At 50.7% G+C, this 21,221-nt stretch overlaps 1 protein-coding gene across 6 annotated transcripts; it reads left to right on the top strand.

The window, feature by feature from the left end:
- The first annotated feature begins 201 nt into the window (after nt 1-201).
- On the top strand, nt 202-19,720 carry KCNA3 (potassium voltage-gated channel subfamily A member 3). Of its 6 annotated transcripts, XM_051771674.1 has the most exons (4): nt 202-3,624; nt 13,407-15,758; nt 15,861-15,911; nt 16,014-19,720. In XM_051771674.1, exon 1 carries the CDS (start codon nt 370-372, stop codon nt 2,107-2,109), a length of 1,740 nt encoding a protein of 579 aa, XP_051627634.1. In that variant the 5' UTR covers nt 202-369; the 3' UTR covers nt 2,110-3,624; nt 13,407-15,758; nt 15,861-15,911; nt 16,014-19,720. The 6 variants fall into 6 exon arrangements, with proteins under 6 accessions (XP_051627634.1, XP_051627631.1, XP_051627632.1 ...); XM_051771671.1 differs by having other exon boundaries at nt 13,407-15,911; XM_051771672.1 differs by lacking the exon at nt 15,861-15,911 and having other exon boundaries at nt 13,407-15,860; nt 15,963-19,720.
- Nucleotides 19,721-21,221: the final 1,501 nt, after the last annotated feature.

The following is a 21,221-nucleotide window of genomic DNA, read 5'->3' on the forward strand; positions in this document are numbered from 1 at the left end:
CATCAAAGGATGCTCTCATAGGAGACGGTGAAGCCCCTCGGCGCTGTCTGGGGGATGGATGGGGGTCCCCCAGGCAGGGCCAGGGGAGGGGCTGTCCGCAGCTGGCGGGGTCCGCGGGGCAGGGCCGGGGGCTGGTGGGTGTCTCCGGGAGCGGTGACCGAGTGAGGCGGTGCCAGGGCTGGGGGCGGATTTTTTAAGAAGAGCCTCGGCTCTTCAGAGCAGCGGCAGCCGCCGGAGGAGTTGACCGGCGGGTTCTCCCTCTCCGCCCGGAGGAGGAGGAAGAGGAGGAAGAGGAGGAAGAAGAGGCTTCGGCTGCCGCCTCTCCGATCCTCCCTCCCCCCCCCCCTTCCCCTTCCGCCCCACACCTTTATGGACGAGCGCCGGAGCTTGCTCTACTCTCCCGCCGCCTCCTGCGCCGGTCGGCACCCGCGGGGCTCGGCCAGCAGCCACCACAACCTGGGCTACACCGAGCCCCCCGCCGCCCCCCAGCCCGGCCCCCAGCGGGAGGAGGAGGAGGGCGAGGAAGGGGAGGAAGGCAGCATGACCGTGGTGGAAGGCGGCGGAGGAGACCCTTTGCTGGAAGAACCGCAGCCCCCTCCCGCGCTGCTCGGGGGGGAGCGCTACGAGCAGCCCCCGGCCCCGGCCCCGCCCGGGCAGCCCGCGGGCGCGGGGGAGCACGAGTGCTGCGAGCGGGTGGTGATCAACATCTCGGGGCTGCGCTTTGAGACCCAGCTGAAGACGCTGGCTCAGTTCCCCGAGACGCTGCTGGGGGACCCGCGGAAGAGGATGCGCTACTTCGACCCCCTGCGCAACGAGTACTTCTTCGACCGCAACCGCCCCAGCTTTGATGCCATCCTCTACTACTACCAGTCGGGCGGGCGCATCCGGCGGCCCGTCAACGTCCCCATCGACATCTTCTCCGAGGAGATCCGCTTCTACCAGCTCGGGGAGGAGGCCATGGAGAAGTTCCGGGAGGACGAGGGTTTCATTCGGGAGGAGCAGCGGCCGCTTCCCGACAAGGAGTTTCAGCGCCAAGTGTGGCTCCTCTTCGAGTACCCTGAGAGCTCCGGGCCGGCCCGAGGCATTGCCATCGTCTCTGTCCTGGTCATCCTTATCTCTATTGTCATCTTCTGTCTGGAGACCCTGCCTGAATTCAGGGATGACCACGACTATGAGGGAACTGGGGGGACCTTTGGGACGGGCGGTGGCCCACTCCCACCTGAAGTCTTCACCAACTCCTCGTCCTCGGCTGCTTCCATGGTGTCATCCTTCACTGACCCTTTCTTTGTGGTGGAGACTTTGTGCATCATCTGGTTCTCCTTCGAGCTGCTGGTCCGTTTCTTTGCCTGCCCCAGCAAGGCCACCTTCTCCAAGAACATCATGAACATCATTGACATTGTGGCCATCATTCCCTACTTCATCACTCTGGGCACTGAGCTGGCAGAGAGGCAAGGCAATGGCCAGCAAGCCATGTCCTTGGCCATCCTCAGAGTCATCCGCTTGGTTCGGGTTTTCCGCATCTTCAAGCTCTCCCGGCACTCCAAGGGGCTGCAGATCCTGGGGCAGACTCTCAAGGCCAGCATGCGGGAGCTGGGCCTGTTGATATTTTTCCTCTTCATCGGCGTCATCCTCTTCTCCAGCGCCGTTTACTTCGCCGAGGCTGATGACCCCAGCTCGGGTTTCAGTAGCATCCCCGACGCCTTCTGGTGGGCCGTGGTGACCATGACCACGGTGGGCTACGGGGACATGCACCCCATCACTATTGGGGGCAAGATCGTGGGGTCTCTCTGTGCCATTGCGGGGGTGCTGACCATCGCCCTCCCCGTGCCTGTGATAGTCTCCAACTTCAATTATTTCTACCACCGGGAGACAGAAGGTGAGGAGCAAGCCCAGTACATGCACGTTGGGAGCTGCCAGCACCTCTCGTCCAGCGAGGAGATGAAGAAGGCTCGCAGCAATTCCACCCTCAGCAAGTCCGAATACATGGTCATCGAGGAAGGGGGGATCAACCACAGTGCATTCAAACAGGCTGCCTTCAAAGCAGGCAACTGCACAACCACAAACAATCCCAACTGTGTGAACATCAAAAAGATCTTCACGGATGTTTAAAAAAAAAAAAAATCCCAAACCAAACAAACAGCAACAGAAACCTGAGGATGCGGTAAAATGATACCAATAATGACAATAACAATAATGATGCAAAGTGACTGTGTGTCGGTGTTGTGTGGAACATGCACCATCGTCGGTCTGTGTGTGCCCTCGTTTTTGATATGGGTTTTTTTTTTTAGATCCTTCCTTTCTAAAGATCCAAAAATAAAAGGATTTAAAATTCTCCAAAGAAGAGGACGGCTAAAGGGTAACGAGACAAGGAAGATGAAGACAAACCACACTCACTGTCGAAACAGATGTTCTGCAACGTGTTGCAGGGCAGCTTTGCTTTGTGGGGTTCTGGGGATCCTCTCGCTTTGCTCCTGAATTTCCTCCCCCTTTCCCTGAAGGCAGCGTGGAGCCGATTTCCCTGCCGTCACATAAGCTCAGTTGTTGGATTAACAACCCCGGGCTGGGTGGGGGAATGAGGAAAACATGTAGCCGAGAGCACGGGGAGGGGGTTGGGAGGAAACAACCGTTTAATTTTGCAGAGAGTCTCTGTTACCACGTCGTTAAACAATGCTTTATATTGAATGCTGTGATGTGCCATTACGGGCACATCACAGATTCCATTTTTTTTTTCCCATTAGACTGTTGATGAAATTCTAATCTGGTCAGAGACGGAGTGCAATCAATGCTGATTTAAATAGAAAAAAACCCCAAGCCAGAGCCCTTGTTTTTCGTTCTTAGTTCCCTTCCCGTGTCACCTGATGGAATTACTCCATCCAGTTTTGATCTGTGCAGAGGGGCTGCGTGTGGGGAGGAGGGAAGGGAAAGGCACAATGCAATGGTTTTGGGAGCTGAGAGAGATGCCAGTGAGGACCAGGGGATGCAGGATCATCTCTGGGCAGCCTCCAAACCCACCCAGCCAGAGACAAAGGGACGTTTCCTCCTTTTTTTGCAACGCTTTTGGGAGAGATGCAGCCTCTTATCGCAAGGAGATTAGAGCGGTGAACACGCCTTCCAGCGGAAGTCACTGATTCCAGCCAGGAGTGATGCAGTTGCCATGGCGACCCTGGTTTCCTGGGAAACCCCAAAAGGTTGTCATGGCATCCCTGCTCCCATCCCCCTTGGTCCTCGCTCTTCCTGCAAAAGAACCTTTTTCCAGATGGTTCCAGCCCTGCCATCCCGCAGGACATCGTGGCTTCACACCCCCTTCCTGGGCCACGGCCCCTGTGCCCAATGAGGCCCCCCCAGGCAATAAACACCTCCAAACCCACCTGTCCCTTGCTGAGGAGCAATTTTGGCAGGGAAATCTGGGGATGGAGGTTCATCCTGCTCCACCAAGAATGACTCCAAACCCAGTGGGAAACGGTCCTGAGCGGGGAGCTCGGCTGGGAAACCCCAGCAGCTCTGGGAGACAAGGGGGACAGGAGAGAGCAGGACTGAAAAATAACCAAAAACCCCACCAGGGAAAACTCACCACCTTCATCTTCACGTGTGCACCAGGGGCCACGGGACATCTGAAGGGATCAGGTGAGCTTCGCACGGGACACAGTTTAATGGAGTCATAAAGGAATGTTGCTTTTTTGGGGGACAAACCCCATGCTTTCCACTGCTTACTTTTATTTTCCAGCCTATCCTGCTGCTCTTGGGTATTTTTATAAATTTTAGATAAAGTGGGATCACTTCCTATAGCTCCTCTGATTGTATTTGCTGTTCACTTTACTTTTTAGTGCTGTGGCAGGAGGGAGTCTCTGCTGCTTCTCTGCAGCTGGATTTCTTCAATTCTGTGCTAAAAAAAGGTGGTTTTCAGTGGTTTAATGCTTCCAGCTCCAGGCTGCTCAGCCTTGAGGACCTTGGCTCTGACTCTCCTCAGTTTTGCTGGATTTTGGGTTAAAGAAAGCCAAATTCCTTTGGGGTAGCACACGGCAAAGAGAGACTTCTGGCCCCAACCTGTGCAAGCAACACTTTTCCCAAGGGTGTGGAGTGGGAGATATGTCCTGAGAGATACCAGCCATGCCAAAATCAGAGTTTAGCTGGAACTTTATCCCAATTTTAAAGGATCTGGACAGTTTGTAACACTCTCCCTTAGCCCCAAGAAAAACATCACAGCAGCTCCTGGTGTGTGATGGTTTTATTGGAGCTTCTGTAGTTTTCATCAGCTGAGGGTCAGACAAATGATCTTTATTAGGAAGATGCTCTGGAGCATTACAGCAAGTTACAAACCTGAGTTCCCTTATCCAGGGTAACTGGAATTCCTTGTCTGGGATAACTGGGAACACCCCAACTTGCCTTTTGCCCAGGCTGCCAGTAGGCTGAAATATCATTTCTGCCTATGAGTTCTCCCTTTTTGTTGTTATTAACTTTTATTGTTACTAAATTTTATTGTTATTAAAGCTTTCCCACAATGCGTATTCCTAAAAGGAGGGTTTGAGTCTGAAAGGAGTGGAAACATCTCATTTGGAGAGTTTGCAGATGAATTTTTTTGTCTCTGTTTTCCTCGTGGCAGCTGCTCAGGGTACGGAAACCACATGTGCTCCTGGAAACAGCACAGAACAATTTTCGGTTTCTCTGCCATCTAAAATAAGCACAAACCTTGCAGGTTGTTGATTTGTTTTCCTGACTCCTCCCTGCCTGATTTTGTAGGGGCAGAATGGTTTCAAATGGGTTTGATTGATGGTTAATGGTGCTGGATGGGAGAGGTGGCAAGGAAACCACTTCACCCACTGGAGTAAAAGGCAGTTTTTCTCCAGTAGAATCATCAAATGGTTTGGGTTGGAAGTGACCTTAGAGATACAGTTCCACCCCCTGCCATGGGCAGGGACACCTTCCACTAGCCCAGGTTGCTCCAAGCCCTGTCCAACCCGGCCTTGGACAGTTCCAGGGATGGGGCAGCCACAGCTTCTCTGGGCAACCTGTGCCAGGGCCTGCCCACCCTCCCAGGGAAGAATTCCTTCCATATATCCAACCTAAATGTCACTTCTTTCCCTCTGAAAAAAGTACTTTTCAGTACTGAATGGTATCACTGAAAAATATAAAATCACTGCTGCTCTTCAGATGCACCCAGAAAATGTAAGTGGAGAACTGGGGGTATCCTTTTGATGCTCTGCCCTTTTTCTCTCAGCATCTTCCCCCTCTGCTGTCTTGTAGGTTCAATGAGATAAACTGAGCAACTTGAGCCACCTGGAGTAGTGGAAGATGTTCCTGCCCATGGCAGGGTGGTGGAACTGTATGGTCCTTAAGATCCCTTCCAACCCAAACCATTCTGTGATCCTACTACAAATACTTTCTGTTCCGTGGTCTGGTGGTTTCTCTGGGACTGGCTGCTGCACGTGTTGTGTGAGGAATTGGAGAGATCATTGAAAAACTGCTCTTTCCACACCAGCTGTTATTAAACTGGCTCTTCTCTCTTGCCATGAGCCTCCTGTTAGGGGACCAGGGAGTGTTTTACAGTCCCTGGGGAGTTAAAGATGAGCCTCAGCCTTCGCAGCGTGTTGGACTCAACTGTTCCTAATGTGCTTAGAGGGGCAGCATTAGGGGATTAGTGTTAGCAGAGCTGCTGCCTGCTGTCTGCAAGGCAAAGGGCTCCTCCAGCCTCAGCTTATTACATTAAATGGAGGAAAGGGCATTACCACAACTCCTGGCTGACATTTCCCAGTGCCCAGCCAGCAAGCACGGGGAAGCAGGGACCCTGGAGCACTGGTAATCCCCATCTCAGCCCCAGGGATGCTCTCAGAAATGTCCTCCTCCTCCCCTGTCCTTCTGGTCACCTTAGAGACAAATGACACTGCTGGCACTGCAGGATGGGAGCAAGGGATGCAGCCCTGGGAGGCTGGAGCTGTCTCCATGGATGCTTTCAGTTTATCATAAAATCATAGAGTGGTTTGGGTTGGAAAGGACCTTAAGATCATCTCATTCCAACCCCCAGTATAAAGGCACTGGGTGCTCTAGAGCCTTGTACAGCCTGCTCCCTCTTTTCACAGGCTCCCTTCCCTTTCCCTTTCCCTCTGCCTGGATTTTATTCCCCTGTTTCAGCCCTTGATGCCACCTCAAAACACATCCTTGGTACCGGGGGCTGCAGGGGACACGCAACAACCCCAGCCCTGGTCCCTCCACTTGGTACTTTGACACTGCCACCTTTTTCTCCTGTTTCTTTGCCCTCTTGTTTTTGTACGTGTTCAGGCCTGACCTCTTCTAAAAAGGTCTGTTGTTCTCCAGCACAAAAGATGCCCTTTGGGTGCTTGATGTGGCCCAGGAGCAGAGCAGTAGCTATCCCACTGCACTGGTGGACGCAGACAAGGGCTGGAGGTATCTCTTTCCTCCAGGAGGGTTAAATTTCTTCCCAGGCAATTGTTCCCGCTCTATCCCTTGACAAAAGAGGTCGGTTTTTGTTGTTAATCCCCACTTTATGGGCAATTAAGCAAGGCAAAGGGCAGAGAAGTGCCTTCCCCAGTGGAGGGAAAGGAGCCATCCAGGGTCATCGGCTCCAGAAGGGTCTTTCCTGCAGGGATAACCCAGGGAAAGGGTCTCTTGCAGTGACTGGAGCGCGTTCTGTGTAAAATCTCTTTAATTGTGTAGTTTGGAGCCCTCTCCTGCCAAGCTTTTAAAATATGCATATCCTGGTGAGAGCACACGGCGGCTCCAGCGCAGCCCGAGGGAAGCAGGGCTTTGTTTTCCCCATTTTTAAATGCTCTAACAAGTGATCTCTGGGTGGGCTGCAAACACGGGAGTGCAAATGGACTAAGAGGGTACAAAAAGTAACTTATTTTGCCCCTCAGTTTGCTGTCTGTATCGGGAAGGAGAGCTCAGAGCACCAGCAGCCTCGGCAAGGGCAGTCGTGTGGGCACAGGGAAATAGGGGATTTCTGGTCATCTTTGTCATAGATGGCCTTTAAGGTCCCTTCTGACCCAAAACATTCCATGATTCTATAATTATAGGGTGCTGTGGGCAGGGCAATATTCTATAAATTGTCTCCTTCACTGCTCTCCTGCTCTGGGTCCCACCCATAGTCTGAATGGGGTCCTTGGCTCTGGGGGTGTTGCAGAGCTGGAGGATGTGTTAAGAATGGGATATTCCTGCCTTTTCCCGTTTTTCTGGGTGCTGTTGACACGGCAGAGGTCTGGGCTGTCCCAGTGGGTGCTGCTGTGGGTGCAGGGTGGGAGCTGAGCACAGAGCCAAAGGTGGGAGCTGGACACTGAACATGGAATGATGGAGTGATGTGCTTCTTTCCTTCGGAAACAGCCCTGGGAACGTGGTCATCTCCACTTTGATGAGGATATTTTGGGGCAGGTGCTCCGAGGTGCCTCAGCCCAGCTGAGAATCACTTCTCTGGCAGTGGTGGAGGGGAAGTGGTTTGACTTCATTTTTGGGGGTGGTGATAGGAGAGTTCTTAGGTCAGAAATGAGACTGACATGAGGAGGGGGGGTCCAGACCCTGTGTAAGGCAGAACCATCCCAGGGAGGGGACTCATTCCCTGCCAGGGGGTCCCTGCAGAGCAACCCCAGCCCTGTCTCCCCAGTCCCTCCTGGCTCTTGCTTCAGCCAAAGCTCTCCCAGATCCTCTGTGGTTGGGCCTGAGATGTAACTGAGACCTTTTACTCCCGTACTTGGCTTCCCAAACAGGAAAATGAGTAATGATGTCTTTGTCAAAGGGATATTTATCCCACCTGATGGACATGTGTTGGCTGCTTTGCCTGGGAAGGTGTCAGGGCTCCTGCTCTTTGTCACTCAGAAAATCCCAGTTTTTGCTCAGGAGAACCATCCCCTGTGTGGGATGGTTCCTCTGCAGAGGGGTGTGTGCAGGGTCTCACTCTGCCCTTGCAGCTGGAGCCCTTTTATCGCTGTTGCTGGCAAAAAAGCAGCCACAAAATCAAGCCCTCTGCTGCTCTCTGACACCCACAAGTTTCAGGGTCTGTTGTGTCTCATCACTGCTCGTAGCCTGAGTTTTTCGTGCTGAGGATGCTCAGCAGCAGGGCAGGGAAACCTCCCCGCATGAACCTCCCCGCAGGGCACCGTCACTTCTCTCCTTCTTACGAACCGAGACACGCTCAAGTAAATTAAAACATGTCTCCAATCTCCTTCAGCTTCTCACTGAAGTCGGGAGGAGCTGAAACACTCCCTGATGGCTGCTGTTCCCCTCCTCCCAGCGGGAAGGGCCCTTTCCTTCACACTCATTTGGAGCCCCCGGCTCAGCCCCGCCGACGGCAGCAGGCGCTGCTGGCTTTGTTTAGGAATGATTCACTTCCTTCAGACTTGTGATTCCGACGCTTTTCTGAGCATGTTTAAGTTCTGGCACGTCTGTTGCTTTGCTACAGTGGTTGCACTTCATTTTTAGCATCTCTAACATGGGCAGGCTGGGTTTGGATGTGTGGCAAGACGAGCCAGTGGCCCTCTCTCCTCTCTCTCCCCTCTCCTCCCCTCTCCTCCCCTCTCCCCTCTCTTCCTCTCCCCTCTCCTCTCCCCACCTCAAGGCTGCAGGAGGCAATCAGGTTTATTTTGCTGCTGCTCAGCACCAGCTGCTTTGCTTTGCTTCCTCCAAAGCCCCGTCATGGATAGATGTGGAAAATCCTGTGGGGTTGTGTCATGGGGTGGTCGGTGGTGGAAGCCCTGGAGGCTCAGCTGTGGTGGGGGAAGCGGGGCTGCTGCAGCAGGGGCTGTCTTGGGGTCTTGCTCTCCTGGAAAGCTGAAGATTGGGATGGATTGGATGACATAAACACACACTTTGCAAAGTGTCTTTTGCCTTTGCAGAGAGGTGAGTTTTGCTGTTGGGCTTGGTGCAAGGAAGGAGCTGAGTGCAATGGGGGTGATGGGTGATGCTGTGCCTCTTGGGGGGATTTGGGTTGTTAGGCCAGCTCTGGGTGTCCCTACACCCAGAGCTGGAGGGTAGGAGCACTGTGGTGTTTCCTGACTGGCTTTGGCTGGGTTGGCTCCTCTGTGCCTCAGTTTCCCCACCTGCAAATGACACTGAGCAGCCTCAGAAAGTTTTTGCAGTGAAACCTGTTCTGGAAGGAGGAGGCAGTTTTGAAGCACAGAGCAAGAAATAAGGACTCCTCCAAAGGTTTTATGGAATTCAGCTTTTTTGAGGCTGGCAGAGCATGCAGACCTTCCCTGGGTACCCCAGTACTCACAGTTGTTTCCCCCGGGTGGAGGGAAGGCCGAGGTTTCACTCAGCTTCCCAAGATGCCAGCTCTGCCTTCAGTTCTCCTTTCCACCACCATCCTCCTCTCCTGTGATTTCATAGAATCCCAGAATCAGCTGGGTTGGAAGGGACCTCAGAGATCATCCAGTCCAACCCTTGATCCAACCCCGCTGTGGTTCCCAGCCCATGGCACTGATGCCACATCCAGTCTGTCCTTAAACACCTCCAGGGATGGAGAATCCACCCCTTCCCTGGGCAGCCCATTCCAATGGCTGAGCACCCTCTCTGCAAAGAAATTCTTCCCAATATCCAACCTAAACCTCCCCTGGCACAGCTCATGACCCAGCCCTCTTGTCTTGCTGATAGTTGCCTGGGAAAAGAGACCAACCCCCCTGGCTCCCCCCTCCTGTCAGGGAGTTGCAGAGAGTGAGGAGGTCTCCCCTGAGCCTCCTCTTCTCCAGGCTGAGCCCCCCCAGCTCCCTCAGCCTCTCCTCACAGCACTTGTGCTCCAGTCCCTTCCCCAGCCTCGTTGCCCTTCTCTGGCCCTGCTCCAGCCCCTCCATGTCCTTCCTGAGCTGAGGGCCCAGAACTGGACACAGCACTCCAGGGGTGGCCTCACCAGCGCTGAGTCCAGGGGCAGAATCACTTCCCTGGACCTGTTGGCCACCCTGTTCCTGATCCAGGCCAGGATCCATTGGCCTTCTTGTCCCCCTGGGCACACTCTGGCTCCTGTTCAGCTCCCTGTCAATCCAAACTCCCAGGTCCCTCTCTGTCTGGCTTCTTCCCTGTGCCTCTCCTTTTCCACCCTGATGGCCCATTTCTCCTGAATTCTCTGTGCATTTAGAATTGAGAACCCTCCTCTCCCTCCTTGCTGGTCTCTGCTTGGAGCTGCCACCATGGCTCTGTAACAATTTGAACCTCAAGTTGTTGCAGCAGGTCAGAAATGAGACATCAGAAGTTTGGGCTTAAAATGAACTTGCCTGCTCTGAATTTGAGTTTGCAGGAGGGATGTGGAAGGAGTTTAATGTGAGTTGGGTGTAGCACTGCAGGTTTGAGGGGTTTCCTACCTCTGCATGTGCATCAGTGGTGCTGGCTCCTGAATGTTCTGCACCTCAAATCCCTCTGAATTAAAGGAGGAAATCTTTCTGCAGCATCAGAAACAAGCCTGGGCTGTTTCCTCCTGGGGCTGGAAACTTTCAGGAATGTCTCTCCCATCCTCGTTGCAAAATGCTCAAAGAAAGCATGGCATGAACGAGGAGGAGTGGCCTGGGTTCAGCTGGGTGTTTCACTTGTGATATCTCCTGGGAATTTGGCTTTATTGCTCTGTTTTCTTAACCAAACTGCCATGTGATTCTCTCAGAGGACAGCTTTACACAAGCACCTTTATCAGCCAAGCCTGGGACTCAGTAAGAAGAGCTATCAGTTAATATGATAAGATCTGGTTTCCCTAACCCTGTGTTGATTGGCATCAATTATATCTTTTTCTTTAATTCTGTGCTAAGACTCAGCCATCCCAGCATATTGTTTGGGATCAGTGACAGATGGCCTGACCCATGGTTTTTGCAGGTCACTTTGTTTATCCCTTAAAAACCTGGCCCAAACAGGAGCTATTTTCCAGTCCCCTGGGAGGACTCAGGACCTGCTCTGTACTTGTGCTTTCAGGAGCTGGTTCAGCAGCTCTAAATGCACAAATACAAGTTATTTGGCTTAGATTATTCAAAACCATCTAATTTTTTGTGGCTACTGTTTAATATCCTCTGTTTCTCTTGGAGTAGAGAGGATTTCATCACCCCTGTCTGATGGAAAGACATCTGGATGCCTTCAGGAGCTGGAGCAGTGATATCTCCACAATGCTCATGACTTCTCACCCCTACTGCTGTTCCTACCAAATTCAGTGAAATAACATAACTGTTAGGCTGAGGATTTCGGATTTCTTTCTACAAGAGCAAGGATACACTTGGAAAGGCACCAGAGTACCCCAAAGCACTGGATGATTTGTCTGGGGGGGATAAAATTGTTATTTACCACTTAATCTGCAGAGCATCAACTCCAGCTTCCCCTTCATGGCCGAATCACTGACACTTCCCAGGCTGAAGGTGCTATTTGGGTTTTATTTGTGTATTTATTTAATGGGTCTGTAACACTCCAGTGCTGCTTGAAGACCCAGCAGTTTGATCACTGCTTTGCTAAAAAGACAGAAGCCCTTCCCTGCTGGCAGGTGGGAGAGGGTGTAATCCCCCCAGCAAACCCAGTCTAATAAAGCATAAACCCCAGTTAGCTTTAAGTCCATGAATAGTCCCTTCTGGCACTTCAAGATAAGCTGGTATTTGAACAACTGGCTGGTCTGAGCCCCTTGTAAGGAGCACTGAGCCCCTCTGGAAGCTCATTTCCCTGAGTGCTGCACTGCCTTGCGAGGGAATTTTGCTCCTTGTGGGAATTTTTACCTCTTTCCTTTCTCTGCTGGCTTTTAGCATCCCTGTGGTATCCTCATCCCTGCAACATCACCATCGCTGCAACATCACCATCCCTACATCCCCACCATCCCTGCTGCTGTATCCTCATCCCTGCTGCTGTATCCTCATCCCTGCTGCTGTATCCTCATCCCTGCTGCTGTATCCTCATCCCTGCTGCTGTATCCTCATCCCTGCTACTGTATCCTCATCCCTGCTGCTGTATCCTCATCCCTGCAAATGCATCTTCATCATCCCTGCATCCTTATCATCCCTGCAACATCATCCCTGCAACATCATCCTCCCTCCAACTTCATCCCTGCAACTGCATCCTCATCATCCCTGCATCCTCACCATCCCTGCAACATCACCATCCCTGTATCCTCATCATCCTTGCAAATGCATCATCATCCCCACAATATCACCATCCCTGCAGCATCATCATCCCTGCGACTTCATCCCTGAATCCTTATCATCCCTTCGTCCTTGTACCATCATCTCTGCATCCTCATCATCCCTGCATCTTCATTATCCCTACAACTTCATCCCTGAAACTTCGTCATAGCTGCAACATCATCCCTGCATCCTCATCATTCCTGCAACTTCACCATCCCTCTACCTCATCCCTGCATCCTCATCATTCCTGCAACTTCACCATCCCTCTACCTCATCCCTGCATCCTCATAACCCCTGCCATGTCATCATCCCTTCAGCTGCATCCCTGCATCCCCATCATCCTTGCCACACCACCACCCCTGTATCATCATCCCTGCAGCATCCAGAGTGGATGTCTCCCTCCCCAGCACATGGATCCCATCCTGCATATCTCCATCCTCCCTCTCCCTTTGTGGAAAACTGGGGGATTTGGGGACTAAGCTGGGACCAGGCAGGTCCTGGTGCCTTAGGCTGGGCTCTGAGCTGGGACTACAGCTCCTTCCAACCCTTTCCTCATCCCTGACTGGGAATGAAGCACCCAACTTCATTCCCACCTGCTGGGGGGAGGGGATGCCTCGATTGCTCCGAAGGCAGAACATGGATTTTCTGAAAAATGAGAGGGATATAAACAGTTGCATGAAATTTGTAGGAATTTCTGTGTCTTAAAGACAGAGAAGAGCATCTCCCTGTATTAAAATAGGAGTCAGGATGAGTCCCTTGGTGCTGTTGAGTTACTGTTGCAATTCCAGGGGGGTCCAAGAGCTCATAGCTCCAGCACTGCAGAGACTGGGACAATTTTCTGGCCCTTTGCTCCATTCCTGCCTCAAAATGGGGTGTTGAGTTTGAGCTCTGTGGGAGCAGCTCCACAGTCCAAGCACTGGGAGTGAGATCAGCCCCAGTGTTGTATTTATAAGATCAACCAGTTGCACAATATTGTGTGATCGAGTTGGAACAAACCCAGCTTGACTAAGACAAAAACATGATGAGGAAAACCCACTTCGTGCTAATTATTCTGGATTTGGAACTTTCCATTAGTGAGATAATAGTTAATAACCAGGATCTATTTAGTGAATCTTCTTTTCTATCTTTAGCTCACTTTAGGCTGTGTGGTATTTAGTCCATTAAAGGATTTTAATTAGCAAGTTTTCGCTTTTCATTGGTGAGAAACGGAGACGTGAATTTGCCTGAGGGGGCCAACGTGTGACATCCCTTCCACTCTACTTCGAAAAAAAATAACCTGTTTCTTGTTTTCCAAAGCATAAAAGTGTTTGGTTTTTTTTCTCTGCCCAACAGATAAGAGAAGACATTTCAAAATTACGACCTCCAGGACTGTGCTGAGAAATAAAACAGCTCCAAGGAAAAGTCAAACATCCTGGACATGGTGACCAACGCTGCTGTGGACCAGACTGTCCTCCCCAGTTAAACCCAGTTCATATTCCATAAATACATGAATACCTATGGAATATTTGCCATCTTATCCGTGTTTTCTAACAAGTGCTTCATGTGGAAGGAAACATCTCTGCAGCCAGAAGATTATCTGCAACTCATGTGCAATATAACCAGACTGAGCAAAACCAGGGAAAAGGAGGAGGGGAGGTGGAAATTTGGACATTATTTCAGTCTGGTTTTATTATTGTTTTTTAAAAAAATCTCTTGGAAGTTTAAGCAAACAGAAAGGAAAGATTAAGCAGAGCTGCTAAAGCTCAGTCGAAGTGTTTTGCTCGGAGTGGGAGGGAGAGAGGGAATCCAGTTGCTCTCACTGTTCCCTGGTGAAGGCCACGGGCTGCTCTCAGCTCTTCCTGAATAATTTCTGTTCCATTTTTCTCCCTTTCCTGTAAATGCCCTTTATAAGTAGTTCTGTGCTGTACCAAAGGCTGTGATTTACTTTAAGTCCTTCTTAAGAAAGTACCATCTCCAGCAACGCTGAGGAAAATGATGTTGAACAGTCAACAACTTGTGCCTTGCTTTCAGGATCACTCCATGAAAAACTAAGGAAAAATCGAATTTCCAGAGGTGGAAAAGGTATAAAAACATGAATCCTGGCTGCTCATGCTCATGCTTTGTTTCATGAGAGCCTGGGTGCCCTTTTCTGCACTTCCACAGGGAATATTATAGTATTCCCTCGCTTGGGAAGTCCATTCCTCCTCTGCCCATTCCTGTTTCGTTTTGCACACTGAGGTTTTGGGTGGCAGGTTTAGAGCTGTGGGTTGCCCGTGCTGGGCTGGGAAGCTGTTAAACCTGGGGTTTCTCTGACCTCACTGCATTTCTTAGAACTGCAGGGCTCAATGTTATCCTGGTGCAGCAGGATAAGTGGTCTGCAAAGGGATAAACCAGCTGCAAAGGGATAAATGGAAACAGTTGATGTCCCTCCTGCTTCTGGCTCCCCCCCTCTCCCTCTCCAGCTTTATCCCACCTCCTGATGCTGCCTCTTCCATCTTGGAGACTCAAATCTGCCCAGCACATATTCAGTCAGAGAAGCAAGGAAATACTTGCAAGAGTGTTGGATTTAAGGGTGAGAATAATGTTGGTGGGACTCAGATGAGCACAGGAACCTCTGTGTCTGCAGTGCTGTAATTCCCTGGAAATGGTTTGGGAACTGTTAGTTTGGACTGGATGGAACCAAGGGAGTTGGAGCTTCCTCTGAAGAAGGGAATGCTCAAGGGGAGGTAACAGGAGACAGAATTATGTCTGGAGCAGACTCTTGAGTTCAGGCTGATGTGTCCAAGGACAAGCCATGAGGTTTCTACCAGGTACCTGGAAGGTTCAACAAGGACCACTCTGCCTGGAGGCAGCACCAAAACCTGAATCCTGCCCCCAGCAGAGCTCTTCACCTGCATTTCACACCAAATTCCAGGCAGGGGATGAGGAACATCCACAGGAGGCACCTGTGACATGCTTCGAGGCACAACCTGAGTGGGGAGGCACTTAAAAACAAACACCCTAACTGGAAGAAAGGCTCTGAAATGGGAAAACTTTGGAATATTCATGGTAAAGCAAACCTACTGTCTTCCTCATGTGTCTCTCCTTGCAGAAGAGCTTTGAAGACAGAGAGGATCCAAGCAGGTTCAGGCTGGGATTGCTCTGGACTTGCAGAAGAAGTCACCTTCCTTTTTGGTTGGCTGAGCCCCACATGCAAACTCCAGTTGAAATTCAGGTTGAGAAATTCTCCTAAGGTTGAGAAATGATGTGGTTCTTAAAAGGAATGCATCAACTTTGGTGAAGCTGCATTTATTTTGTTTGTTTTTCTAATCACAGATAATTCCTTGGCTTGAATTCCTGCTCCTGTCATGGCATCATTGGTGGTGGAGACCTTGTTCATGGGAGAAGGGCTGGGGGGCCCAAAACCAGGAGTCTGGCAAGAAAAGAAAGAAAAAGTGATAAACCCAGCAGTTTTAGTCAATGTAATGAGTTGGGGAATGAAGAGCAGATACAGATCTGGCTCTCAGTGGGACATTGCTCCTCTTGCTCTTCCCAACGTGGTACAAACCTTGTGGCCCTGGGGCTGAAGGAATGAGAGAGGGCTGGTGCTGCTGGCACTGGGATTTATTGTGGGGGGGTTGGGGAGCAGGAATGCTGTAGGAGCCCATGGAGCAGGTCCCTGAGCTGGGTTGGGGAGCAGAAATACTGGAAGAGCCTATGGAGCAGGTCCCTGAGCTGGGTTGGGGAGCAGGAATGCTGCAGGAGCCCATGGAGCAGGTCCCTGAGCTGGGTTGGGGAGCGGGAATGCTGGAAGAGCCCATGGAGCAGGTCCCTGAGCTGGGCTGGGGAGCAGGAATGCTGTAGGAGCCCATGGAGCAGGTCCCTGAGCTGGGTTGGGGAGCAGGAATGCTGTAGGAGCCCATGGAGCAGGTCCCTGAGCTGGGTTGGGGAGCAGGAATGCTGTAGGAGCCCATGGAGCAGGTCCCTGAGCCCAGGGAGATGGGCTGGGGGTGACAGGGTTCGACGGAGATGCCGGAGAATCCCAGAGGTGAAACAACCCCCGGTGGGAAATGAATGTGCCTGCCCAAATCAGAGCTGATTAGAGCAGTGGCTCTCACTAACTCCAGTTTGGCCCTGCCCTGCCCTGAGGGGTGATGGGGAGAGGGAGCTTCTCCATGGGATCCTCCAGCAAATTTCCGTGCTGGCAATTCCCCATGGATCTGGAAGGGCCTGCGAGTGGATTGCAAAGCTTTCCAAACCTCCCTCCCAAGCATCCCTCCCTGTCACTGCAGAGGAAAACTGTCCACCCAGCCTCCTGCACCCCTCCAGCACCAAAATTAATTAATGCTCAGACCATAAAAACTCTGAGACCTAAAAAAACCCCTTAAAGAAAGACCAGGAAAAGTGCCCAATGTTTGGAGGGTGAGGGCTGAGCCTGTTTCCATCACTGGGAACCCCAAATAACCACAGATCTCTCTTCCCAGTTGCCACAGACGGAGCTGCTGGCAGCTGGGGCAGGTGGGAGCTGGGTGTTTCTGGGACATGCCACCTCCAAAACTCCTAAGGAGCTGCAAAACATGTTTGTTTGCAGCCTCCCTGCAGCGTGATGGGTTTGTAGTGAGATCTTGACCTGCAAAGGAGGCTGAACAAAAGCTTCTGCAACTCTGAAATCATAAGAGACTGGTCCAAAAACCACTTTTCTACCACGCTGATGGGTTTGGGCTGCAAACAGCCCCCATAAAGGGGGCTTTGCCCACGGAGATAATGACATATTAACAGGGGGAGATTGATTTTCTGGATTGCAACACAGACCTGGATCTTGGGAAGCCCTGGTCCCAAAGGTGTTATATTTAGTTTCTTTTGGAACATGATCTAGTAGCCCTTAAAATGGGGGATAGAATGTATCGGTACTAAAGTTATTTTTATTTTTGAGCTTTTTTATGGGGGGGTGTGTGTGTCCGTAACATGATTATACCTCGTCTGTTTTCAACAGCCACTTGTTTAAGTGTCTCTGTTACGGCTCAAAAGTGTATTTTGATGATTGAAGGTGTGGGAAAAACCAGATCGCTTCACACAGTTGGGTCGGTGCATCCCAACCACCTCACAGACATCTCACACCAGTGACAATCCTGCCAAATTCCAACCTTTCCTCCATGCTGTACATACGGGTGTTGACGTCGCTCCATCCCGTCGGGTCCCTTTTGCTTGAGCCAGCTGGTTGTTGATGTGCTTTTTTCACAATTACTGGGAGTTTGATAGCCTTTAACTGTCAGTCCAGTGTGTTAATGTGTGTTGCCACCACTCTGACTCCAGCCTCGTGCACTCCAAAGACAACCATCGTAGCAGGGCAGCCGCGTGGAAACGTCCCTGGGAGCGGAGGGCTGGATTTGGCAGGGGAAGGCAAATTAAAAATGTATCCAGCCGATTAAAAAAACCAAAAAAAGGAGCGATTTAATGATGGCTGACATCAAGAGAAGATCCAAAAAATAGCCTGCTTTGATTCCCATAATCATCCGAAGGCAGGCAGCTCATCTTTATTCATAGTCCTTCAAAGCCCTGCTCCCAGACGCTGGGAGAGCATCTCGGGGCTGTCGTGCCTTGGACGTGCTCTTTAGACTCTGAACAGGCAGAGATTTCTCCTCTGTGCCCAACACAGCGACAGGCTGAGCACCAACCCTCTCCCCATTTAATTTCAGAGCTCTGCTGCTGGCTCCATCCTGCTGGAGAGGCAGGAAAAGCTGATCTGGGGAGCGGGGCTGGTGTAGGGTCATGAAAAGCAGCTTGTTTTTAATGCCTTGTTTTAAGCTGTTTTAAGAAGGCAGCAAAATTAGAAAGGGAAAGATCTGAGTGTTTAAGGGCACTAAGGAAGGCTCTGGGGACACAGCACAGGGATGGGGCTTAGAGGAGTGGCTGGAACAGGCTGTCAGAGGCAACGAGGAAATAACTGTGAGGCTGCTTTGCCCTGATGGATCTGGGGGGGAAAGTCAGGATTTGGGGAGGCCCTGGCACAGGTTGCACCGGGAAGCTGTGGCTGCCCCATCCCTGGAAGTGTTCAAGGCCAAGCTGGATGGATCTTGAAGCAACCTGGGCTAGTGGAAAATGTCCCTGCCCATGGCAGAGGGTAGAACAAGGTGGGATTTAAGGCCCCTTCCAACACAAAACTATTCTGGGATTCTATTAAGTTATGATTCTGTGGTTCCTGCAGTCCCATCCCAGACTCCAGCCTCTTTCCACAGGTGCTGGCAACCCCCCCCCAGGACTGACATCTCAGAAAACAGCCCTAGACCACGCTGGAAGTTTCATTCCCACACACACTTGGGTGTTTTCTGAGACAGGTGTTCAAATGCTGTCATTGCTACTGAATCCTTTTAAAATTAAGGGTTTTCTGAGATACAGTGCTCCTCACTCTCCTGCTTTTCTTTTCATTGCTCAGAGTCAGCTGGAAGGCACAGAGTCATCCCTCAACATGAGGTTAAAGTCCTGTAGCAGCCCTGGTTGAATTAAATTACACATTTCTAATCCCAGTATTTTCATCCACCAGCCTCTGATACAGGTATATTATGTTTCTTTTTCCCATTTTTTCTTCTTTCTCCAAGATTACATCATCAGGTTTTAAAGGGAATGGCCTGAGATGCCTCTGACACTGCCTGGTGTTGTCCATAACACATGAACTCTGACCATTGCAAGGCCAGGCACTGATGCTGGGTTTAAGTCCATTTAAGTCCATCCTGTTCCAGAGGATGATTTTGGAGCAGGACAATTTACCTGGCAATGCTCAAGTCATTGATAGAGCTGGAATTGTGAGTCAGGTGGTATTAAGGGGAAATGGAGTCAGGAAGGGCCTGAGATACAATATGGTTTTAATACCAGATGATGTGTTTGCTGCCACGTTCCTTAGGCTGCTCTTGATGTGCTGGAACTGGACTTTGTTGTCCAAATTGCTCAGGTTTTGCAGGAAAATCCCCCTCTCTGCTGAGAGTCAGGTCTTCTCATGTTGGAATTTAGAATTTTTCAAGAGAACAGGCTCTTAATTCATCACCTGAGACCCCAAAATGTGGCAAAAGGTCACATCGACCTCCAGCACAGCAGCAGCTCGTGTTTCTTAATTTCCCATCCTATTTTCATGGAATCTTCCTGGGATGGAGATGGCTGGATATAATTTTGGCTTTGCTTTCCCTCCTTCACATGTGCAACTGGGTAATGCTGAGATGCTTTCCATGCCTGTCTCAACTGGACATACACTGGGTGTATTAACAGTGAAATATTGTGAAATTCAGTGTATGGGACTGAAAAAGGAAACTCTTCACTAAATCCTGACTCATCTGGTGCCACAGGAACAATGCAATTTGGGACTGGAGGTGTTAAACGCAGTCTTGTTACTCTGAGTTAATTTTAAACTCTGGTTTTGCCAGTGAGCTGTGTTCCAATAGTTTAAAACTTGGGTTTTTTTGATACCAGTCTGATGCTAAACCAAACTGCTGCCTCCCGTTGTCCTGGTGACTCCACCGTGGTGTGGGCTTTGTGTTCAGTTACCAGTAAAAAAAAAGTGATTTTTGTTTTTTTTTTTTGGTTGTGTGGATTTTTTTACCTGATGTTGAATTTATTTTTTTAATGGTTCTTTTTTTTCCTCATTAGAACTTGAAACTGTTATTTCATACACAAACTTCAATAAAATGGCTGAAACACAGTGTTTGAGACTGAAGTGGGGTGAAGGGAAGATACTGGGGCTGGGAAGGATGGGAGGAGGATGAACTAATTTTTCAGGGTGAAATAACCTGACATTTAATGCCATTCCTCGGAGTAGAATTTGCTGTGTGAGACAAATAAAATCTGGGGGTAAAATCTGCACATTTCCAGCATCCCAAGCATCCATCTGAAGATGTGCACACTCTGCATGGGCTGAAGAGGCTCCAGGCAAACCCTTAAATTTTGATGATGCATCACAAAAAGGAATGTCACTGATGCTGCTTTGGCAAAGCAAAAGCAAGTGGAGGTGCCCACTGGGGATGTGACCCCTGTGCTCCAATCACAGACGGAAATCCTGCAAAATGAGGTGTGGAGTTCATTTGAAAACCTTGTTCTTGGCTTCAAACCCTGTCTGAGCTTCACCCAAAAGCAAACCTGTCCAAATAGTGTCAAAGCTTTTGTTTTACATCATTGGATGCCTTAAAACTGTGGAAGTTTGATGTCTGATGCCCAGAGAAGCTGTGGCTGCCCCATCCCTGGGAGTGTCCGAGGCCAGGCTGGACAGGGCTTGGAGCAGCCTGGCATAGCACAAGGTGTCCTTGCCCATGGCAGGGGGTGGAATAAGATGAACTTTAAGGTCCCTTCCCACCCAGACCATTCCAGGATTCCATGACTGAATGATTCCAGGATAAAATAACTTGAACTGTGCATCCAAGTGCTCCTGGGCCCTGTCCCATGGCTGGAGGTCCCAGGCTCCTGCCAGGGGATTTTATTTCAGTGGTCACTGAGCCAGGAGCACAGGCTGTTATCCCAAGTTACTCGGTTATTTTTGCAAATCCCATTCTCAGGACTGAATTCCAGGCATAAATCCTGCAAGAGGCTCCAGGAGCTGAGCTGGAAGGCTCAGGACTGGGAGCAGAACATCAGCCACTTGTACCCACATCCCTGGGCAGGATGAAACCAGAGGAATTCAGCAGTGAGGAAACAACTCACTTGACCCTGTCAGCCTCAAGGATTCTGAAAGGGTCAAAGAAGTTCCTAGTAAAGCAGCATTGAGGGAGGAAAGGGTTTGTGTGGTTTCTTTTCTCTTTGCTCTCGAGGTTTGCTGTGCTAGGGGAAGGACGATCCATGCTGAGCAAAAGCAGGTCCAGCTCACATATTCCCAAATTTATCCCAGTGTGGCCATGCAGGATGGGGCCACAGTAGCTCCTGTCCAGTGTGGGTGGCAGGGGCAGATTTCAGGCTGGGAGGAGTGCCCCTCTCTGGTTCAGGGGTTTCAGGAGCTCTTGCTGCTGCTTTCCATGCTGTGACCTTGATTTCTCTCAGCCCCTCCCCGTGGTGGCTCCAGCTGCAGGTTTCAGTTGACATGTGGTGAACTGGGGGGTGCTTAAACATCCGTGGCAAACAGGATGTTGCAAACTTTGAGGTGGTGTGAAACCACCAGCAGCCAAAAGCAGCTCTGGAGGAAGGTGAATTTGGCACATTCCACCTGGGCCTGCTTGC

Source organism: Manacus candei, unplaced genomic scaffold (genome assembly GCF_025592945.1).
Source record: "Manacus candei isolate 608988 ecotype Guabito, Panama unplaced genomic scaffold, ASM2559294v1 h1tg000139l, whole genome shotgun sequence".
Classification (NCBI taxonomy): Eukaryota; Metazoa; Chordata; class Aves; order Passeriformes; family Pipridae; genus Manacus; species Manacus candei.